This window comes from Solea senegalensis, linkage group LG15, assembly GCF_019176455.1.
Source record: "Solea senegalensis isolate Sse05_10M linkage group LG15, IFAPA_SoseM_1, whole genome shotgun sequence".
In the NCBI taxonomy this organism is placed as follows: Eukaryota; Metazoa; Chordata; class Actinopteri; order Pleuronectiformes; family Soleidae; genus Solea; species Solea senegalensis.
This window is the reverse complement of record NC_058035.1, coordinates 9,660,024-9,680,960: the sequence shown is the minus strand read 5'-3', so window position 1 is coordinate 9,680,960 and position 20,937 is coordinate 9,660,024. Positions and strand designations below refer to the sequence as shown.

Sequence of the window (20,937 nt, the reverse complement as noted above, 5' to 3'; positions counted from 1 at the left end):
TACAGAAAGCGGGGCATACTCTTTCATGATGCCAACCTGCAGGGCCGGGGGAATGAGAGTCACAGCAGTCGAGTGAGCAGCGAGCCCAGCTCTCAGATCTCATAGGGTCCTCTGCGCTGCAGCTAGTACTGTATTCACATGCCTGCGCGTTATGCGACAGTCCCTGCTCCACGAGCTCTGTGGAGTCATGACAACCCACCATCCTGACTCTCGGACCACACAATGCTGACAATGCTGAACAGGCTCAGCTGATACTAATTGTGGATCAGGCTGCATGGCTGATAATGACTTTGTTAAAAGACCGTCCCCATCCTCTAATCTCGCCTCCAGCTCCTCCTCTCATTTTTGCCCTTTCGTCTCTGTGCCAGTGCTTCGATACTGCTCACACAATCACTATATCTTTGTCCTCATGCCCTCATTCAAATCTTAATCCTCATCATCACTGTGTTGCCTTTTCTCTTTGATTCTAGTTTGAATGCAATTTGACTCTCATCTTTCTCAAGGGCCTAATCTGCCACTCGACTCCCCGCGGCCGTTGTTTTTGTCCATTTCCCTCTCTCCCTCACTGCAGGAATCAGCCTGGATATTGGTGAATGAGCTCAGGCGAGGGCACAACAGTTTCTTCGTCACGTTGCCTCCCACAGTGGACCGACCACTGCAGCTCCCCGTCCAAGATACAACTGGTTTAAGCTATCTGGAAGCAAAAGAGGTTTCTTTTGGTGAAAATATGCTAATAATGTGCATGTTAAAGGGGCTACATACCACGAATGAGAGGTTTAACAGCTTTGGTGTGATCACTGCCCCTCTTGGCATCACCTCTGGTGAGCTGGCTCACTCACGGTAACTTGGAATTCAAAAAGTCTTCGGAACAATAAATTCACTTTTATTTTTACATCTCATCCTTCATAAACCAACATGACCTTTGATGACCTTTAATCCCGCAGACTGCAGGCCAATAAGAAACCTGATTAATGACAACGCTGTGTGGAGGATGTGCTGATAATTTGCAAGAAAAACAAGGACAAAGTAACAGGATGAAGAAAAGCGAAGCGTTATGATGTAAATCGACATCTAAAAATAGACTATACTGCACTGATGCAATTGGACAGAGTGATTTTAATAATTAAGTACATTAATCTGGATTATGTTGGCTAAAAAAAAAAGCAGCAGATGTGCTTTAATCAGTAGCCATCTTTGAATAACTGAAATTATCAGATGCATTCTTGTGCAACTAGCACTGATATTAATACTAAAGCTGTATTTAATACGATTTTATAATAATGACAGTGTTTTATCTGCACATCAGCACAGGCCAGACAGGCATCAGTATCAGTAGCTGTAGCATCAGGTTTGTTTGACGCCACATGCTGTATGTTGCATATCACTGCAATGGGACTCCATCATGACGAAAATGTACAGCGTTTTCATGTCATGACAGATTCACGGGAATGCAGGGGCAGCATCGACACAAATTTTCTTCCTCACACGTTGTAAACAAATTGTCGATTTAAGACTTTAAGTCAGTCAAACCACCTGGCAGCCCTTTATCATACATTCCTGCTTTTGAACGTCGGGTTTATGAATGCAGTGCGGGTCACACCATCACTCAAGATGGACGACGTGTTTGTTCAAACTGAGACAGAAAATGTCACTTCATACACGGGGAGAAAAATTGCCGTCGTAAAACACATTTTGCGATCAATCACAGACTAGAATATATCCCGTCTAACTATAGAGAGTGAATATAATATACATACAAAGCAGGGATTGTTATCTGATAGGCTCAATTGTCAGTGTACAGAAACACTACACCCCTTTATATCCCTAAATGCACTGGTTAGCTTATCAATATAGTGATGCTCTCTCAGTCATACAGGTGGGTTTTAAACCTTACTGAGCTGATCAGTATCTGTGTGTCACGATGCAGAATAATCAGTTTGATCACCGTATCAACTGTTTTCACTCATGCCTGCAGACAAATGACTTTTTTAGAAAAAAAACAAACTGAAAATGGTATCAGAATGCGCATACATTTTATTTATAGGCACCTTAGCGCAATAAAACCTGAATACGTTTGCTAATGTCTTGTTTATGTGGGAAAACACAATCCATCTGCTTAACAGCAGTTCAATTACTGTGGAGTTAGGACACAGGTTGAGAAAAAGTGACAAATGCCTTCCTCATTTATTTCTCCTTGCATCACTTTTTTTTTTTTTTTCAGCGCTGCACTCGGAGAAAACGATCACTCCTATCAAACTTTAGTTACCTTATCAACTCTGATAATCAGCTCCTGCTTGAGCCTTTGAAATAAACAGTACACGGCCCCACACACACAACAAGCCTTTTGACACAACACTGTCAGAACCTTTCCAAACTGATTACAAGTTTTATGCTCATTTTGATAACCTTTCTGGTGTGTTTGTGTGTGATAGGGAATAGTTTAAAAAAAAAAGGTACAGCAGAGACTAAAGGATTTTATAATAAAGACTTTTTCCTTTCCTAATTCCCAATCTTATTTATTCTTGATGTAAAGCACCTTTGAGTTTATGAAAATATAAATATTATTATGATTATTTTTGAAGTGTTGGAACCATTATAGTGCACCATACTGTTAGAATTATTACTAGACACTACACAAATTTTCAGTTAGCAATTCATCTTTGCAGTGAATACACACACAACACAATCACTGGATTACTCTGATATGGACGAAAACACACAGATGTAATGATTCTGAGTCAGGTTCTGGGGAAATAAAAGTGACCTATTTTCGATGCTGATTTCTTTCGCAATTGACAGAGCAATATTGTTCAGTGTAAGGCCATCTGACTGAGAGAGATGTGATTTTCGACACAAATTGCACTTCATGTCTTTCTCTCACACCTCACAGTTTTGAAATAAATGTTTGAAGCTTGGAATCCTGGTCGCAATAAAAGGAAACCTTGGAGGAAAAAAATGTTACATGACCCTATCAAAGAAGCTGTTAGTTCAGAAATGATAAATACAAAACAGAGGATATCAACAGCATCTCCAAACTTTGTGGCCACATCTGCAATTACGTCAAGTTGTGGACAACACACGGCACAACCTCTGTGTGACTTGACACCATAAAAGGAGAAGTGATAGAAATGTGTACATGCAGGGAGAACAGGAAAGGAAACTGCCTCACAACAATACCGTTTGAGAAGAGAAATTCTGCTTGAGCACAAAAAAAATGTCATTTAAACACAGCAACTGGTTTCACGTTCCCTTCATAAACACGCCAGCCTCCCAGAGCAAACAGAAGCCTCTCTTCTCATAAATTGGCCATTTCCCAATGCTCACCTCCATGGCAGCTTCCTGCACCGAAGAAGTGATTGTGGTTTAAACTACAGCCACATGTCAGAACTGTGACAATGTGTGATTGCTCAGATCGGTGTAGATTACTGACAAAAATCAAGCAACAAAAATGGGAGCAATACTGTATACACCGTGGACTGACCAACTGACTGGTTTTTTTTACTCGTCTCTGTCTCAGGAAGAGGAAAGATTATTTTGACATCCAAGAGTTACAACACCACGTCCCCTAACTTCCCTTAGACTAAATCTTAACCAGCTTCCATGACAATGTATGGTTTTACCAGTTTTGTCTTACCAATCTCAAAAAAGTAGCATGAACTCCATTTACTTCCAGTCAGGAGCCAACATCTTATTTCTTCCTCATTTAAAAATAAATGAAAAGTTAAAAAAGGAAAAGGAAATCTCTCTCTTCTCATGTATCAGTGTGACATTTGACAACATTTCCACATCGTCACAACTCCCTTCTGTAGAAGCTGAGTCACAGATGGGTCGAGAGGTCCATGCATGGACGACGACGCAGTATGTGTGTGTGTGTATGTGTATGTGTGTGTGTGTGTGTGTGTGTGTGTGTGTGTGTGTGTGTGTGTGTGTGTGTGTGTGTGTAGCTGTGACCCATCAGGCCTCGTGGGAAGCTGCAGCTAAACTGATGGATGCCAAAGAGCTACAGAGGGAGGAGGGAAAGGGGGAGAAGTAGGAGCCAAGTATCAGAGACAAGTGCCTGTACTGCAGCAATGCAGGGGCAAGGGAGAGAGAGATATCAATGAAATTAGAAAAAGACAAAAAGTGCAAAATGAAATCAATGCAGGGCACACATAGGGTTGCATAGACTTGTTCTAAACATATACCATCAGACTCTCTTTCAGAATCTCTGCTCGATGTCATTGCTTTGCTGATGTTTACTCTTGGTTATGAGAATAATATCCTCAACCTACGTAGCAGACAACAAGCCCTGGTGAAGCAAACACTCCCTGCTGAGCCTCCTATGTCTCCTCCCTCCCCTGCCCTCTGAACAAACAGCTCTCCCTCTGGAGGCTCTGTGGCAGGGAGTAGGACACTCGCAACTATCAACCGGCTGTTTCACCCTCATGTAAACAAGGTCTTGCTAGGACAACCCAACCATAGCTGGTGCTCTTAACTTACAAGCAGCGATAGTAATGTATACATTTCCTCCGTCCTGCTTCCCCAACCTTCCCCCAACGCTGTTCTGAGAGACTCGCTGCAGTGAAATGTAAACACAGTCCGAGGGGAAGCCTCTGCTCATTTTTCATTGTACAACCACCCCCCACCCTGTGCAAACGCACGCCTGGCCTTCTCCATTTCACGTAGCCCAATGACACATAAAGGCACATGCACGAACCCAATCAAATCACAAGGAACATACAATCGCTACGATGCACGGTACCGAACACATACACACATCCAGAAAGAAGAGGAGATGAGCTAATGCACGGCCTGCATTGGACTGCAGGCACTCAAGGAACAAATATCCTGTTCTCATCATAAAATTTTCATCCCTAGCAAGCTTGTTGGGTAGCCAAGCGCATTTCCCGGTGAAAAATATATACACACTTAACCTTGAGCTGATCTTTTTAACATAATGCATCTCTATTGGATTCTAGCTGGACTTTACTCACAAGAATACCAAGTGCAAAGACTTGTGGTTTGACAAACACAAGTTTGGGGGGATGAAGGACAAAGTGGCAGAGATGAGAAGTGAAGAACTGCCAGATCTCGTGACTGCTTGTTATGTTCCATCGGAAGGACACCAACGTGACACCATGTTCTGAGAATGTTGCGACTGCCCAGCGCTAATCTTCAAGACACACCATGTAGGCAAATTTCACAAGTACACGTAAAGACACGGACTGGTGGACCTTTCACTTTATATACGATGTCTTCCAATGCGTACCGGCGCTAAAAATAGCCGCAATCACCGAGCAGCTGTTCCAGAACACTCAGTCAAAATCACATGATCACGACCATGTCAGCTGCTGCTGTAAAGGCCAAAAATGGACTAAGAAAGCAATGCATTATTAAATCCTGGGATAAGAATGTTACTTGTAAAAGTACCACAACCTCCATCTGAGATTAGTACTAGCGCTGCAACTAACAATTATTTACACAATAGAATAATTTTAATTGTTTTAATTCATGGAAAAAAACAAACACTCAAACTGATTAATCGATTATCAAAATAGTTCAAAAATAATCAATGAATCGAATAATCGCTGCAGTCCTAGTGAGCTGGAAAACAACAGACACGACCTCAAGACTCTATTGCAACACAACACTGCAGGAAGACAGAATGAACCTCATTGTGATGTGATCCAAACACAGATGGCAACAGGGGATCAAAGTAATAACTGAGGGAGAAGTTAGTGAGGCTGTGATGTCACACGACTGAGCCCAGCAACAGACACACAAGTGACACAAATTCATCCTTAATTTGATCTGACATCAAATTTCCATCTGAAATCCCCCAGTACCCGACAAGTGAATCAAACGTCTGCCGGTCAAGTGGGTATATTATGATACTTTGTGAGAGTCAGACAGCTGCGTGGCTGTTTGCATACATCTTACACACCTGTGTTCATACAGCTGCTGTTAAATTTCACTGCTGCCTTTGTCAAGTGGTCAACTACAAGCCTCATGCAGGCCGTGTGGCTGCACTAACCTGATAGCATGTGTGCCGAAATGCAAAGCAAGACATTCCACGAGACGCAGTATGTTTCCATGCACAATTAAATATACAAGCACTAACTTATTGAATAGAGTGTGTCTGCCTGCTCTTGTTAGTATTAGACTCATCAGTCGCGGAAAAAAAAGGATAAGCCTGGACTTCACCATGTTTTCTTTCATGCTAGGGTGGGAACTGTGGAGAACCTGAGTGCAATGTAGCTTTTCCACTATGCAGTTGTAGCACAGCTCGGCATGTCACGGCTCGACTCTTCTCGTTGTTTTGCTTTTCCATTCGGGATAGCACCTGGTTTTTTTTTTAGTACCTGCTCTGGCGAGGTTCCAAGCGAGTGTAAATGTGATGTCAACAGACTAACGGACACGGATAGTGTGACACTGAGAGTGTTGAGCGCCAAGTGTGCCGTCCGACACAAGAATCAAACCGCACAACGCCGCGCTGTAGATCCGTTAAAAAGACTTAAAAATCCTGAAAACATTTAACAAGGAAATGTCTCAAATCTCAGAGGAGTCACAACCCGTTCAGCCGTATTTAGTTTAGTTTGTGTCGCGTATAAAACACCGTCACTGCATTTCCGCGCAGCCCACATTGAGGCGATACTACAGTAATGGAAAACCACCAAAACCGTGTTCGATCCGTGCCGTGTCGAGCCATGCTACAGCTGTATAGTGGAAAAGCACCACAAATTAACACACTAGTAGTAGTAATTTGATTTCCAAACGCATTACCTGGGTGTGTTGGTCCCACTTTGAGAAATTTGATTCAGTACAAGTGGACTAAAATGTTTAAAGGGAATTTAAAAAGTCTGGTTTTAGTCATCCTGACATCATGGAAACGTCCTGACAGACATGCTTCTCATAACTCATCTGTGCTGTAATGTAGAGTCTGTGGCACTGAGCATTATTTGTAGCTATAACGTTATTACACAACAACAGTTGTGGTGAAACGACTTCGATATTTGTTTTTGATACGTTTTCTTTCACGCCACAGGTTGGGTTTTATGATGTAACATTGCATTTGCAAAAAATATCTGCGTTTATAATACAAATACACATTTGTCAAAGTGTCAACACACAGGCTTTAATAAGGTTGAGCGGGGAACAGGTTTTCATATGGCAGTGCACACCGCTTCATGTAAACAGCACTAAATCAAGGCAGCAGCGGCCGTGGTGGGGAGGTTGCCATTGAACAGTGGGCTTCATGAATACATTTGAATAGATTTTGCCTTGTAATGGCTTTATCAGAATACTGCCCTCCAGTGACCTCATCAACCTTCAAAGGATTCTCTTGCATATTAATCACTGGTAAACTGACAATAATAGAAACAACACAGCAGTCCTGTTCAAAACAGGAAGTGGCAGAGGGATTATTAAGATTTGGATGACAGGTGGTTATTAGTCAACATCATTCCAAAAACGCATCTAGGAGGCCAACAGAAAATGTTGTGCGTTGAATATGTATTTTTTTTTTTTTGTCACTGATTTACTAAATAGGCACGTTATAAAATAACAAGGAATTAATTAATGGTTGTTCCTACAAGTGTTGGGTAAAGCTGGCAGGTTCTTAGATTACAATTCTGCAGGTACACCGACTGCCAACAATGGATTAGCCAATATCTGTTTGATAACTGCAACAATTTCAGATTATACATACACACATCTCACGTACAAACACAGAAATCAACATAGAAAATTCCTGTCAGATACACAAACACTAACCTGTGGAGACAGGGCAGTGGGAGGTTGGGTGAAGAGTGTGCACTGGGCTGCTGACCGTAGGCCATGTGCTCTCCTGACAGTCTGACGGGTGAAAGGAGCAGACAGTACGTCCTGCTGAGGAGGAGACACAAACAGAAAAAAATGTCAAGTTGGGCAACATCGTCTTTAGATCGAGTAGCAAACGTGAATTAATTGCATAAAATACTTTTTCTTCTGGCTTCTCTCTTTAGGGGACGCCACAGCAGATCCCTATGCAAAATTATAAACCTCACCATCAGGACCTAAACGGTCCCCATCAGGACCTACAGCACAACAACAACAAGCTCCAGACATGAAAGTGGTCATTGTGTTTTACGTTCTATTTGCATCCTCTGCACTGCCATGCAAACACGCCGTGTGGCCAGAGCTGTGCCTGTAGTGTGTGGATTCCCTGCGTGCTCTGGGGGCAACGAGTGAGGAAGCCTCAATTGCAGATGAAAGAGCTGCAGAAGCTCCACACCTAAACCAAGATTAGCTGTGAATTAGTTTTCCCCATTATCCACTACTGCACAAACTGATTGTTGATGGACTAAAATACTTTCACCTTTAAAGTCAGTGCAGGCACTCAGATGTTCTCTGCCTACCAGCACTGCGGAAAGATTAGATGGAGACAAAGTGGGATGGATAATTATAAACACTGTGTGTGCCTTGACTGTACACTTTGAACAACAACCTGAGTACCACGCTAACTATTCATATTGGCGCCAAGTATGTGGAGCTGTTTAGCCTCAGGGGGAATCTGAGCACAGACAATCTCACCGTACAAGATTTGTATTTACAAACCTACCGTCAGCAGTCTAAAGCATTGACTTTAGAGGTGAGGTGTGAACTATTATAAAACTATAAAACTATTCTCCTTTAAAAGCACATTTAAGAGTCAACGGTGACAAAGGAAAACAGTTATAGGGCTTTTCCACTATACAGTTGAAACTCTTAGCTTTGCTCTATTCTACTCTGTTTGTTGTCAGACGTAACGCATGTTTTCAGGACTTTTGAGTCTTTGACACTCTCTGACCAATCAGTGGCCGGCAGTCTGTTGACGTCACATGTTAGTACCAGGTACCAGGTTCTATCCCTAAAGGAAAAGCAAAAAACAAACCAAAAAAAGCGTGTCTGCTATAGACGTCAATTCAACCACTGTTGGCAGCCAATGAGTTTTAATAGTTAGGCGAGTTCAAACGTGTGTGTGTGATATGTAATGTAACCATTGCGACAATGACAGGAAAGAGAAGCAGCCACAGTGAGAGGATGATCTCACTGCACCTTGAAAGGTTCAGGAAGTCCTTTGTCCCCACAGCCATCAGGCTTTTTAACAGTGACCCAAACAATGGGCAGGTTGCAATAATCAGACCTGGTGCAATATTTGTTTATTCATCTGCTTTTTTTTTACTATTTATGTTTGTTTTATACTGGTTTTATACCTATCTATCAAGAGCAATGTGCATTTACCCCATGGAGGATGAATTAAGTATTTATCTATCTCTAATTAACTGAATACTTTCACATTTTATGCCCAGAGAAGATAGAACATGAAGCCACATGTAGTGTTTTAGTTAACTTAACTGGCAGGAGGAGCAAGAGACAACTGCTGCCTCTGTACAAAGGTGACCACATCCACCTACTAGAACTAAGTGAGTCATCGACATGTTAAAACCGGAATATGACGATGCCACATTGTTTTATAGAGGACAATGGACTGAACTACTTCATGGTTCAGTGCAGTCAGTGGTTTCCCAGCAACCTTCTGCCAGTATCATTGTGAGGTAGCAGTTTCATTGAGATTAAACTCTAAACGCCAACCCGTCTTTGTGTTTTTATCGGTAACGATAAATGAAGACATGCTGCATCTTATATTGTGCTAAATGCATACCTAACCTATTGAGTGAGCACACTTACAGTATGACAACTGTTGTGACAACCTGTAAAAGGTCTAGTGCCTAACATTCAGGGGAGTTTATTGGCATAAATTGAATATACTACCCATAAGTAAGTTTGTATAGTGTATAAAGGTTTTAAAATAAAAATAAGTTGGTTTTCATAGCCTTATAATGACCTTTTAATGTGTACTCGACGCAAGGGCCTTGCTTGACGGAGGCCGTTATCGTTCACATCCGCGTTTCTACATCAGCCTGAATGGAAGCTTCCGAAAGAACATGCTTTCTGTGCAAATGAAGGAGGACAATATTCTTTCTCGTGTGCGTAAGTCACTGCAGTTCCTCGACATGCTTGGAAAAGGGAAGGGTTAGGGGAGGACTCCTCAGTTTGTTATAATCTGCAGTCATTAGCTGTCACTAATTCTTACACACTGGGCCTTCAAATATAACATATTCAAACATTTCAGAGTCACCAGTTCAGCACATCTGTGTTTTCAGACCCATGTGGGCATGAAGAGATTCACACGCACACACACAATTCAACACAGTGACACAACAGATCTAACCACCACTGAGCCACCGCACTGCCGCGGAATGTAGGCTTTACATTAATTAATCAATACCAATAAACACAACAGTCCATAATAAGAAGGCCAGCATGAGAAGCTGTAATTCTTTAGCGATTCTGCCGTGTATTTCCTGCTATCAGGATTCTAATCAATGAAGAGGTGTCAGCTTACCTTTTCCTCAACATGTTACACACACAATTACCTTTCATTTAACGATTTTCAGCTTTGGTTCCTCACATCACAAGCAAAGATGTGGCTTGGATTATGCCAATTTGAGTTGTTGCCAGTAGAAACACTTGTTGATAAATGTAGAATGTTTACTTTTCAGTATGCACACCTGCAGGCACTGGGGACCAAAAAGGCTCATGGGTTAGCTATGGTGCAGAGCCGCAATTATAACCAGTACTTCTACTATGTTTCTACAAATGCAAACGCACAGAAAGGGACCACGAAGGACAGTTACTGAAAGAGAAGTACAATTTGCAGACTTATTCCGACATTGTCTTTGTCTGTCAACAAACTGGACCCCTTGTGGTTATACAATTTCAGCAGCTGGACACTCGTAGTTCTACAAAAGAATGAGCAATGAACGTCTGGAAGTCTTTCAGACACTTTCAGATAAGCAATGGACCTTGGCACTCACATAATATGTTGCTTGCTTCTTATCAATGACAAGTCAGACATGCATGGACACATGAGGGCTCTGTCTGTGTTCAAGACTCCACCAAGTACAAAGCGTGCCAATGAACGACCAAGAGGATCTGAATCCTGTGATCTGTTACTGTGGAGGAGGAACAGCATGCATGGAATTGTTGACAGTGTGAAGTGGGATATTTACTGAAGCTAAGCCAAGTAACCGGACTGACTCATTGTCATTCTGACAATGAATTCAAGCCGCAGGAAAACAGTTACAGAAAATGTTATTATGGGTCAATAAACAGTGGGTTTCATTATTTTGGGGGGACAAACGTGAACTATAGGGTTTACAAAAACAATACACACATACTGATATCTACTAATATATCAGTTCTACAGTAGAATACTAACCAAAAATAGACTCGTGAAGCAATGAAGTGTCCTCTGTTTGAGTGGGGACAGGTGAGCTCAGCCTTTACCCTCCAGACACACACAGTGTGGTGTCATTTAAAATTTGCGCCACCTTATTTGTTTCTTAAGGACGTGGCTGTGACCTCTTTGCTGCACCAGGCCTGAGGTCCACCGAGGGGAGGATCCTTCAAGGAAAAGACAGCTGCTGTCTGTAGATACTACAGTACTGGAGGACGACGATACAGAACACACACACACACACACACAAAGTTAGCTACTTTATTATCCTGATACAATGGTTAAGTATCTGGTTAAGCTGGTTAAGTCCCTACTAAAAACACCCTTTTCTGTTGGTTTAAACACAAAATGCAACAAAGAGGTGATAAGATGTGTTTGCTGCCAATGCAAGAGCAGCTGTAAGTACATCTTCAAGCGTTCACTGCAGCCTAGAGTGAGACATGTAATTCTGAATAGCTTATATCAGAGCTGGGGGATGAAGTGGTAGCAACTATTAGCTCCATAGTCTACAGTATAAAGTATACAGTACAGCAATATTGTGAGAGCATTAACCAGTGTTAGAGGACACACTGCTGCCATTGTCAGCATGTCTGAGATATTAAAGGGTGTAAAATTAGTAAACCTTTAATTAATTAAACCTTTTCAGTGACCAACATAAGAATAATCATTTTTGTTACTGTGTGATATAAAACTAAGAGATTCAGACGGAGAGAGGAAATGTAGCAGATAAAAGCCTCCATTTTTACTTTAAAACCTTCTCCTGACGATGGTTTTTACAGTAACACTGATTTGAAATGTGCACAGCTGCTTCAGAATAGACTGAATGGCTTTGTTCTTCCAAGATGATATTGCGTGCATCAAAGGTTCAGCCACGTTGTGTGTGACACATTCGGGGCACTCACAGAAAAGTGTTTCATATTCCTCATCACAGCGAGAAAATAAATAACCACTGGCTTGTCATGTATTGATTTACCGGCTGACTTATAGCAGGGTGTACTATGAGCTCACTGCTGCTCTCAGACCAACCGACTCAGATCACAGACACATCGAAACCGTGCCTGGTGCACAGCTTGCAGTATTATCAGGTAAATCCAATCACACCAGCACTTCATCTACCGTGCGCCATGTGTCGGTACTCTGCTGTGTTTGCCCCCCCGAGTGTACACTGGATTGTTTTACATTAACTCTAAGCCAGACACCAGCATTCTGTCACCTCTGCACATTTGTGATGCCTGGACTGACACGATCCTCAGCTTTAATTACTGGAAACGACTCATCAGCAAAAACGCCAGAGGACTCAGATGTCTCTTTATGCAAGATATCTCACAGCATAGATTGGCTAATGTTTTATCTTAGATGTCACAGATGCTAAGTTAAGTGGACCGCTGTGGAAGATTGTGCAACTGAATAGGCCTGTGGGTGTGCTCTACAACGGTGGCATCAGACTGTGTGTTTTCAGCACATCCACTCATGAGCTTATTATCCCCAACTTGATTATGAAAACAGTTCCCCACACCGAAACATTAATGTAATGTCTAGTTAGTGGAGGCTATTCTTGACAAGTTTGCTGATCACAGTAGGGTAAAAGTCCAACAAATAAACACAGACTCAAGTCTTCATACCTGATAGACCAAGAGAGAGGCAATATCACACACCTCATAACCTGCACAATAAATGACTAGGAGTTCAATAATCCAAAGATAAAACCTGCTTTATCAGGAGTGTAAGTACAACAGAAATCACCATGTGCATAAGCCAAGAAAACAAGACAAATTCAAAATGCCTTCCTCATATCATATTTTAAAGTTGACAGCTAAATCATCTTGAACAGAAAAGTGGTCCATTATACCTATAGCATACATACAGTGTTAGTAATAATGAAAATAAAATAAATAAAACTATCACCTCAGGTCACATCCATATAAATGAGTTTTTATCTGAAAACCATTTACAGATAATAAAAAACAAAACAAAAAAAAAAAACAATCTGCATCCAGACAATCATTTCAGTTCCATATCTGTATCGGTACTAACACACCTGAAAGCATATATCATGTAAGCAGTTCAGGTACACTGAGCAGGTGCATTCTGGTGTAAACAGGAAGACGACTCTCCTCTGTAGTTGTTTACTTGGCTTTAGAAAGTATCCCCAACGACCACAGTGAAAAATAAAGCAAGGATTCCTGTTTGCAAACTAGCGACAAGGTGAAACCACAGACTGCATGTGCCTCCCTTAGGTCAATCCTGAAGTTACAATGAATATCTACCATGGGGTGACTCAGCTGGTTGCAAAAAGAACTCTGTTTGAATGGAAGTCCATGGGAAAATGATGTGAAAGTGATGAAGTATGACAGATATGAGTGGACACCAGACAGCTGGTGTCATCCAATAGGAGACTAGTTGCCAGTGTCAACATGGCCCCGTCCAAATTGTGAATCTCAGACCTTCAAAATGGGAGTTTGGATTCTTATTGTTCACGACGTGACCAGCTCTCACCAATTAGGTGAAACTGAATGAAAAGAACCAGTCAGGAAGCAAACGTGGGTAACGTCATTGTTTTCAAAGGTCTCCGTTTCTGCCCATCTAGCCTTGTGTTGTGTGGATGCAGCACAGAGTAAGAGAAGTGTCATGACAGAGGTGCCCAGTGGATTGGGAAGCCGCTGAGTAATAATTGCAGACAAATGAATGGGAAATGCTATCTCGTAGCATTTGAGCGATTGAACTACAACAGCAGATGGTAAATGGAGGGCATCCTGCAGAGAATGAGGAGCAGGCGTACGTCACATCATCTTGTCCTCACATACTGGATGTTCAAACGTACAAGCTATTTAATATTGCATGTCCCTATCGAGTCCATTGTCTACATTCTCTCTGTGCACTTTATGTGAGGTGCCGTTGTCCATGGGGACCGCAAAACTATGGGAGCTGCAGAATGGCACCTTCTGAAGGATTGAAGGGTTCTGCACCAAAGTCAGTGAGCGACACTTAAAACTTCAGTTATTCACATTATGATCTGGCCATTTCTCCCAATCCCCTTATCTTCCCCTCTCAGCTCTTCTTCCTGCCTTGCTCCATCACCCTCTCTGTATTTCCCTTCTGTAAGGAAGGCAGTGAGGGGTAAGAGAAAGAAAACACAGGGAAGCTGCAGGCATTCACTGACCAAGAGAATGGATGATGTGTAAAATGAAATTTCCAACACATTAGGCACATTCGAGTACTCAGTGGGGGGTGGACGGCTGCTGCCTAATGATAATCATCTATTGTTAAGAAGAAGAAGTGATCTAATTGAAGGGGAAGACCCAAAAATATAGAATCTCGTACAGTGAGAGAATAACCCATTCAGGTAGAGGTGGCATGAAGGATTCACACTAATCACATCATAGACCAAGTCACATTCCCAGTGAACCCAACTATCAGCTTCCTTTTGAGGACAAGTCTTCATTGTATTGTGTGTGTGTACGTGTGGTTTGCTGCAGGGCTGGACAAAGAAATTACATGAGCCATGCAGCCAAGCAGTGACAAACCAATTTAAGGCAGACAAAGCGAGGGAGGGTTGCATGGTCAGTTTCTGCCGTGATCATTAATCACCTGGGAAAAGGTGGACACCCACCCATACACAAATGTGACGCAAACTGGCACTATACTATACTATTTATTGTTTGCTCATGTGGGATGCACACAAATCGGGTCATGAAGGAGGCGAGAGCAGAGAGTGGGGTTGACAGCTTAGCATCTGCTGCTGCAGCAAAGAGGAATGGGTGGGCTGAGAACCGCCTTCATTTATAATGGAATACAGCAACAATGCAGCTTCATCCCCAGGTGTCTCAGGGACTGCAAGAGCCAGGATATGGCCCAAAAAGAATTTAAGCCCTACATTCACCACACAGCTATTTTTCTGATTTATTGCCCCAGGTGTTACTCAAATAAAGGTTAGCAGGGCAGAAAAACCAACACCATAACAGCGCTGGTATTGTTGGTAATCAGGAATGCACCGGGATGTCACAACAAATGCTTCTGACTTTATTGCACATTGAAAGCCATTGCTGTAAACAAGCATGAATTGAACATGAAGAAGGAAAGAAGGAAAGAAGGAAAGAAGGATAAAATTGATACTGAGGGTAATGGGTGCACAAAATTTTGTTAGGAATGTCCCTTTTGCTTTGCGTCATACAAAAGACAGACACCCTCCGAGGAGACGGAGATGATGATCAGCAGCACCATGGAGAGTAGGAGCGTGGGTGTGTGGGAGAGGAAACTCAAGCATGTGAGAGAAAGAGAGAGTGAACACGCGTCAGAGAAGAGATGAAAGACTTGGCCTCTGCATGAGTGCGATGACTACAAAGCAATCATTCTTTGCATCAGTGAATAGTAAGGACCATTTACTGGCAAAAAGTTACATGAATAGCCATAATAATTTAGTATGCCACAGCTAAATGCTGCTGTTATTCTGTAAAATGTGGCTTACAATCAGTACGGGCAGATTCCCAAACTAAGCAACGCATTACTTGGGCCAAAACAAATGAGCGGAGGTCTTGAATCGCGCATATTATGCACAGAAAAATACATGTTGACATTTAAATGAACTTGAAAATACAAACACATAATGTACCTCAATTCTTCAAGGATATTGCCAGATTGTATATTGATACCTGCGAGGATAAATAAAAGGAAAATGATGAAAGAAAGGAAAAGCTCTGGCAGAAAAATATCATGTTGAATTCTGGAGTTCGCTGTAGTCAACTAAAATTGGTTATTGGGTTTTGGTTAAGCTGAAGCTATCTCATCCAAGAGGCTTCTTCAGTTCTGACTAAGTGGTGGACAAATCCAGGTATTTTGTCTCTGTGCGTTGGATACCCGTCTTGAGAGTCGTTATGTTAAACAAAGCCGGTCGGCCACTTCTGACCCAGTTTCAGGTTGTTAGTTTCACCTGAGTCAAGATGTGAAAGAGGGCTGTTATGGTCACCTGAGGGACGTGGTACATTTCCACGCACAGTTAAGTCGCTCCACTACACCATTCAGTTTGACTACTGTCCTTGTCCCAGTATACAAGCACTAGTGGGGAATCGATTTATTGAATGAAGTGTGTCCACCTTCGCTAAGCTATGGGGGCAAAACACCCCGTTCAGCTTGTTAGGATTAGGCCATCTCTGGTTTCATTTGCATGCATGTCAAGCTCCATTCATTCCTCTCCCGACCATCCAGGAACTAAGCTGACAGAGCACAGCACTGAGGCCACTTCCTCTGATAGGTGGTGGTTTCTTCTTTCACTCCCTTGTTTAATGTTGGAGATTTTTAAGTCTATTTAACTGATCTACAGTTCGGTTGGATTCTTGTGTCGGACTCTTCTAATGATGACACTCTCTGCCAAACAGTGGTCCGGCAGTCTGTGACATTTCAGTTTCAACTCAGCTCGCTTGGGATCAGGTACCAAAAAAAGCACCACGGTCTACTGCTGAAGAAATATGGGTACATGGATGATGGGTGTCTGCACACAGTGTCTCTTCAGGTTGAAGTCCGAGGGAAAAAACAAAACAAAAAATGTATTCAAATTCTGTCTGTAGACCAGCATTACATTCACAGTGCAGCTCAGCAGTGACTACAAGTTAAGCCTGTAGTGTAACTCTAGCCAACCGCATCAATCAAAGTTTTATGGGCCTGTCATTTGTCTGTTGAAATGGAATCTTGCAAAGAATAGAGTTAGCCGTTTTGTCTAAGGATGACTTTCTATGTGCATGACACTGCCACTGTATATTACAGGTACATGTGTTGGTCAGCAACACCATTTCCATATACAATATTTCTCTGCTTGTCCTCTAACATACAATACTCCCTTCTTTTTTTAAGGATTTAAACATTTTCACTAATGTCGAGTTATATACATCGACATCTTGCAGTGGACAGTGTGCATTAAGTTTGAATCATTGTTGGAAATGTTAAGGATAATCTAAACAAATTGGCAAAATGTGTAACATAAGCCCAGATTTTAGTTATTTCATAATAGACTAAATATTTAAATAGAATAGATGTTGTGAACATCACTAACATATTGGGGTATATTTTATTTCCTGAAGATTCTCATACTTTAGTGTTTTAATCATTTTGAAATATCGACAGACATGAATGCCTCATGGAGGAAAATGAGGCACTGGTTACAAAGCAGCAAGGATAAAAAAAGATTTAGCCACCAATGGATAACTGTAAAAGATTGGAAGGTGCTTATTCTTATGCTTAACAGGATGAACTTCAAATCTCATTGACATCTCTTCCTGTGTAGGGATTCAAAATAACATCTACCCCCGCTGCCTAACAGAATGCACATCTTTTGATGTGCAAGGAGTTGTCAGATTTCACAGGATTAGGACAGAGTGAGTTAAGCCAAAATGACAATAAGGAAACAGACGGCAGCAATTTGACTATTATGCTATTTTTTTTTGAAAACATGTACAAAAAAAAAAAGCAAAGGCAAAGATAAAACTGCCTGTTCGTTGTAGCGTAACATTTATTCTGTAGAGCTGGCTGAATGGAATGAGGTAAATAGTGCACAACAGTACAGTAGGCGTTTATTAAGTGTATGTTTACACAAAGAAATGTCCTGCTATAGAGCTACAGACGTCACGTGACTCAGTTTCAATGAACCGGCCGTGTTGGTAGCCTAAGATGCAGCAAAAATGAACCGGAGCGGTGCTGGATTGAACCTGTTCACTGCACCCTTTAAATCCATTTAAAGCAAGAGAGGACATTATTCTGGACCTGCAGGACCCTGACATCTTCAACTTCCTGATTAACTTCCATTCATCATACCCAAGAGAGTCACTGAAAGTTTACAAGAGCCGGGAGGGGAACAGATGGTCATAATCTGGCTTTGTGACAAACATTCAACTCTGGAGGAGTCTACCAACAACATGTAAATAATTGCTGTGTTGGTGTTGCTATGCAGACTCGTTCTTGGTAAATCTAGTCCATGTTTTAACAAGAGCTAACCATGAAATCTGTTGCTTCTAGGTTCCTGTGGCTCCGTCTTCTTCTGCTCTCTGCGATGTTTGATAGCAGTGATTTACCTCTGCTGTCTCTCTAGATCTAAAGTGTTCTCCCGTCAGCCATTCCCCGACTGTTTTGGCATCCCGGGACACAACAGCTATCTGCCATTTTTCAATTTTTATGATGAAAACAGCCAAAAAGAGACTGGGTTGTCTGACATGTTGTCTGATTTATGTGTTGTCTAGTATATACATCCATAGTGTCCTTTCCTGCCAGAGAACATTACCTTGGTTATGTGACGTCAGCTACCGGAGCGCTATTCACTGCAAAATGTGCCAGGTGGGATGTACTGAATGTGAACTGGGTATATTGGTTGCATCAGAGGCTATAGGGACAAAGGGTGCATTTAAGTTAAGATTAGATTATAAAATGTATAAAGAAGCTATTTTTGCATAACAAGGGGCAACGTAATGGCTAACCATCAATTCTTTGTTGGAAAATGAACATTTTCAGTGTGCAAAGCGTTACCAAGGCACACCAAGACCATTAGCACTTTTGAAACTGTGACACTTTATTTACCTTTGTCTCCTCACTTTAACAACTTAAGAGTGGCTCAGTCATCTTCCAACCAGAAGGTTGGGGTTTGAACCCCAGCTCCACTAGTCTACAGGCCGAGACACTGAACCACAAGTTGCTCCTTGGTGGCCATGTCGTCAGGGTGTGAATGACGTTGAGTGACAAGTGCTGCACATAAATGCACCGTATCAATGTGCGAGAGACAAAACTGTAGTGTTGAGCACTTTTAGTGGTCATCAAGGCTAGAAATGCTTTCCTTAAGAAAAGCCAGTTTGGCAGCAGGTTTGGCTGAATGAGGAATAACTCACGAACCTTTCTCTGACAAGCAGATAATTGTTTTCTCCCTGGACTGTATATAAAAGGGAAGGTTTATGGGGCTAATTTGCAGATAGCCAACACAGCAGGATAACACAGTCAAAGACACACAAATACCAGGATACCAGGTTTTTCCATATGCACAGTAAAACAGCACTTTTTATTCTGAGGCCGCAGGTATGTCAAACAGCTGTGCCCACTCCGAGTTCAACACCTTGGGGGAAACATTTTAAATATTACGCACACAAGAAAACAGCAGAAAGTGACACAAAATGGACATGTGGCTGCTTTAAAATACCTTTAGAGCAACATAAAGGATAAAAACACACAAACACTTAGGCGGACACAATTTCATGTCTTTTGTGGTCTGCCAGCAGGTCAGGAGACACCAATAAATGCTGCTTTACACTACAGTTTTGCTATTCACCCACTCACTCATACATTCATACAGTGTACAAATGGGCAGCACATTCTCTATCACACATCTTTATGTTTGAGGTGTTGCTCGACACAAGATATTCTGCACAGTGGAAGAAGTAGTGTTGCATCTGCGTGCTCTGCATGTCTGTGTGTAGCCAAGTGGCATAAGCCTGACACAACACAATAACAAAAGTGATTAATTGTTATATTCCAAGCAGAATATAGATGTTGTATAAAGTGTCTGACATGGATACTGAGCAGAGAAGAAAAAGCTTGCTCAACTTTTCTAAAAGGAAGAAAATACTGTCCTGACAACATTTTATGGAATGTAAACACATAGTTCCCCTTAAGTAGACCAAAATCAAGTCCTGCACAATGGCCCGTTGCTCACAAAGCCCAAGCCCAACGAACACCATCTCCATGGAAATGCATTCGCCAACAAAGTCTCCTCGTCACCACTCTCCACTATTTATAGAAGGGTGGAGAGTTAGCAAGCTGGCATTCAGTGATGCTCATCCTTTGCTCATCACAGTGAGAATGGAAATGTCTAGTATCTTCACCTCTCCATGCTGCCTTTATTTTTACTCACAGCTTAATTTCAAACAGCTCGCTCACAATCCCTCAGCTGAAAGCAGGATTTAAGTGTGTGAAGTTACAAGAAGCTGCGTGTCTGTCAAACTCCAGGTTGCACACGCACACATGCCAGATAGAGGGTGAAGTGGGGTCATTCCAAACCTTCTGGGGCAGAAGCTCGTGGGACTCTGCCGGGACTCTGCTGCCTTTTTGACATCTACGTGTGAAGAGGAGACAACCACAGGCATTTTGGAGGTCAAAAGATTCTTCCTCAATGTCAACTATAAAGGAACCGTGTGCATGCACAATCACATCCACACAAATAAATCAATAGAGAAGGATGTTTCTAATTCCCTGCACGGGTCCGTCATACAACAAAGAGCTGGATGAGTGAAGCTATCTGATGAACAGAAAGACCTCCACCACCACACTGGACATCAGTCGTGGGATCAACGCTGTCAAAGGAAAAAGTCCTCCACAACTTGCCAATTAGCATTAGTCTCCAATTTTCAGTGTCTCAACTGCAGCTGCTCCATAAAACTGAGCTTTGACAAACAGCACGGCATTAACTCAATGACCGAGAACAATTACAGCTGTCAGATTTCATTAGCAAATGCACTCAGTCTTAGTGTGTCACCATCATCTAATTGCTGTGTAGGGCTGAAACCATTACTCGATTGATGCAATTATTAATTGATTACTAAATTAATCGTCAACTATTTTGATAATTGATAAACGAGCGTTTTTTAAATATTTCAAAATAAGCTTCTTAAATG

General features: G+C 41.9%; 1 protein-coding gene across 2 annotated transcripts in view; it reads right to left on the bottom strand.

The window, feature by feature from the left end:
• mcu (mitochondrial calcium uniporter) overlaps nt 1-20,937 on the bottom strand; it is a 51,315-nt gene that overhangs the window by 17,011 nt on the left and 13,367 nt on the right. The window contains exon 2 of one of the 2 annotated variants that reach the window (XM_044046047.1): nt 7,753-7,866. In XM_044046047.1, the coding sequence (XP_043901982.1) occupies nt 7,753-7,866 (114 nt within the window). The remainder of the gene's footprint in view (nt 1-7,752; nt 7,867-20,937) is intronic. The other variant, XM_044046048.1, reaches the window with a different exon arrangement.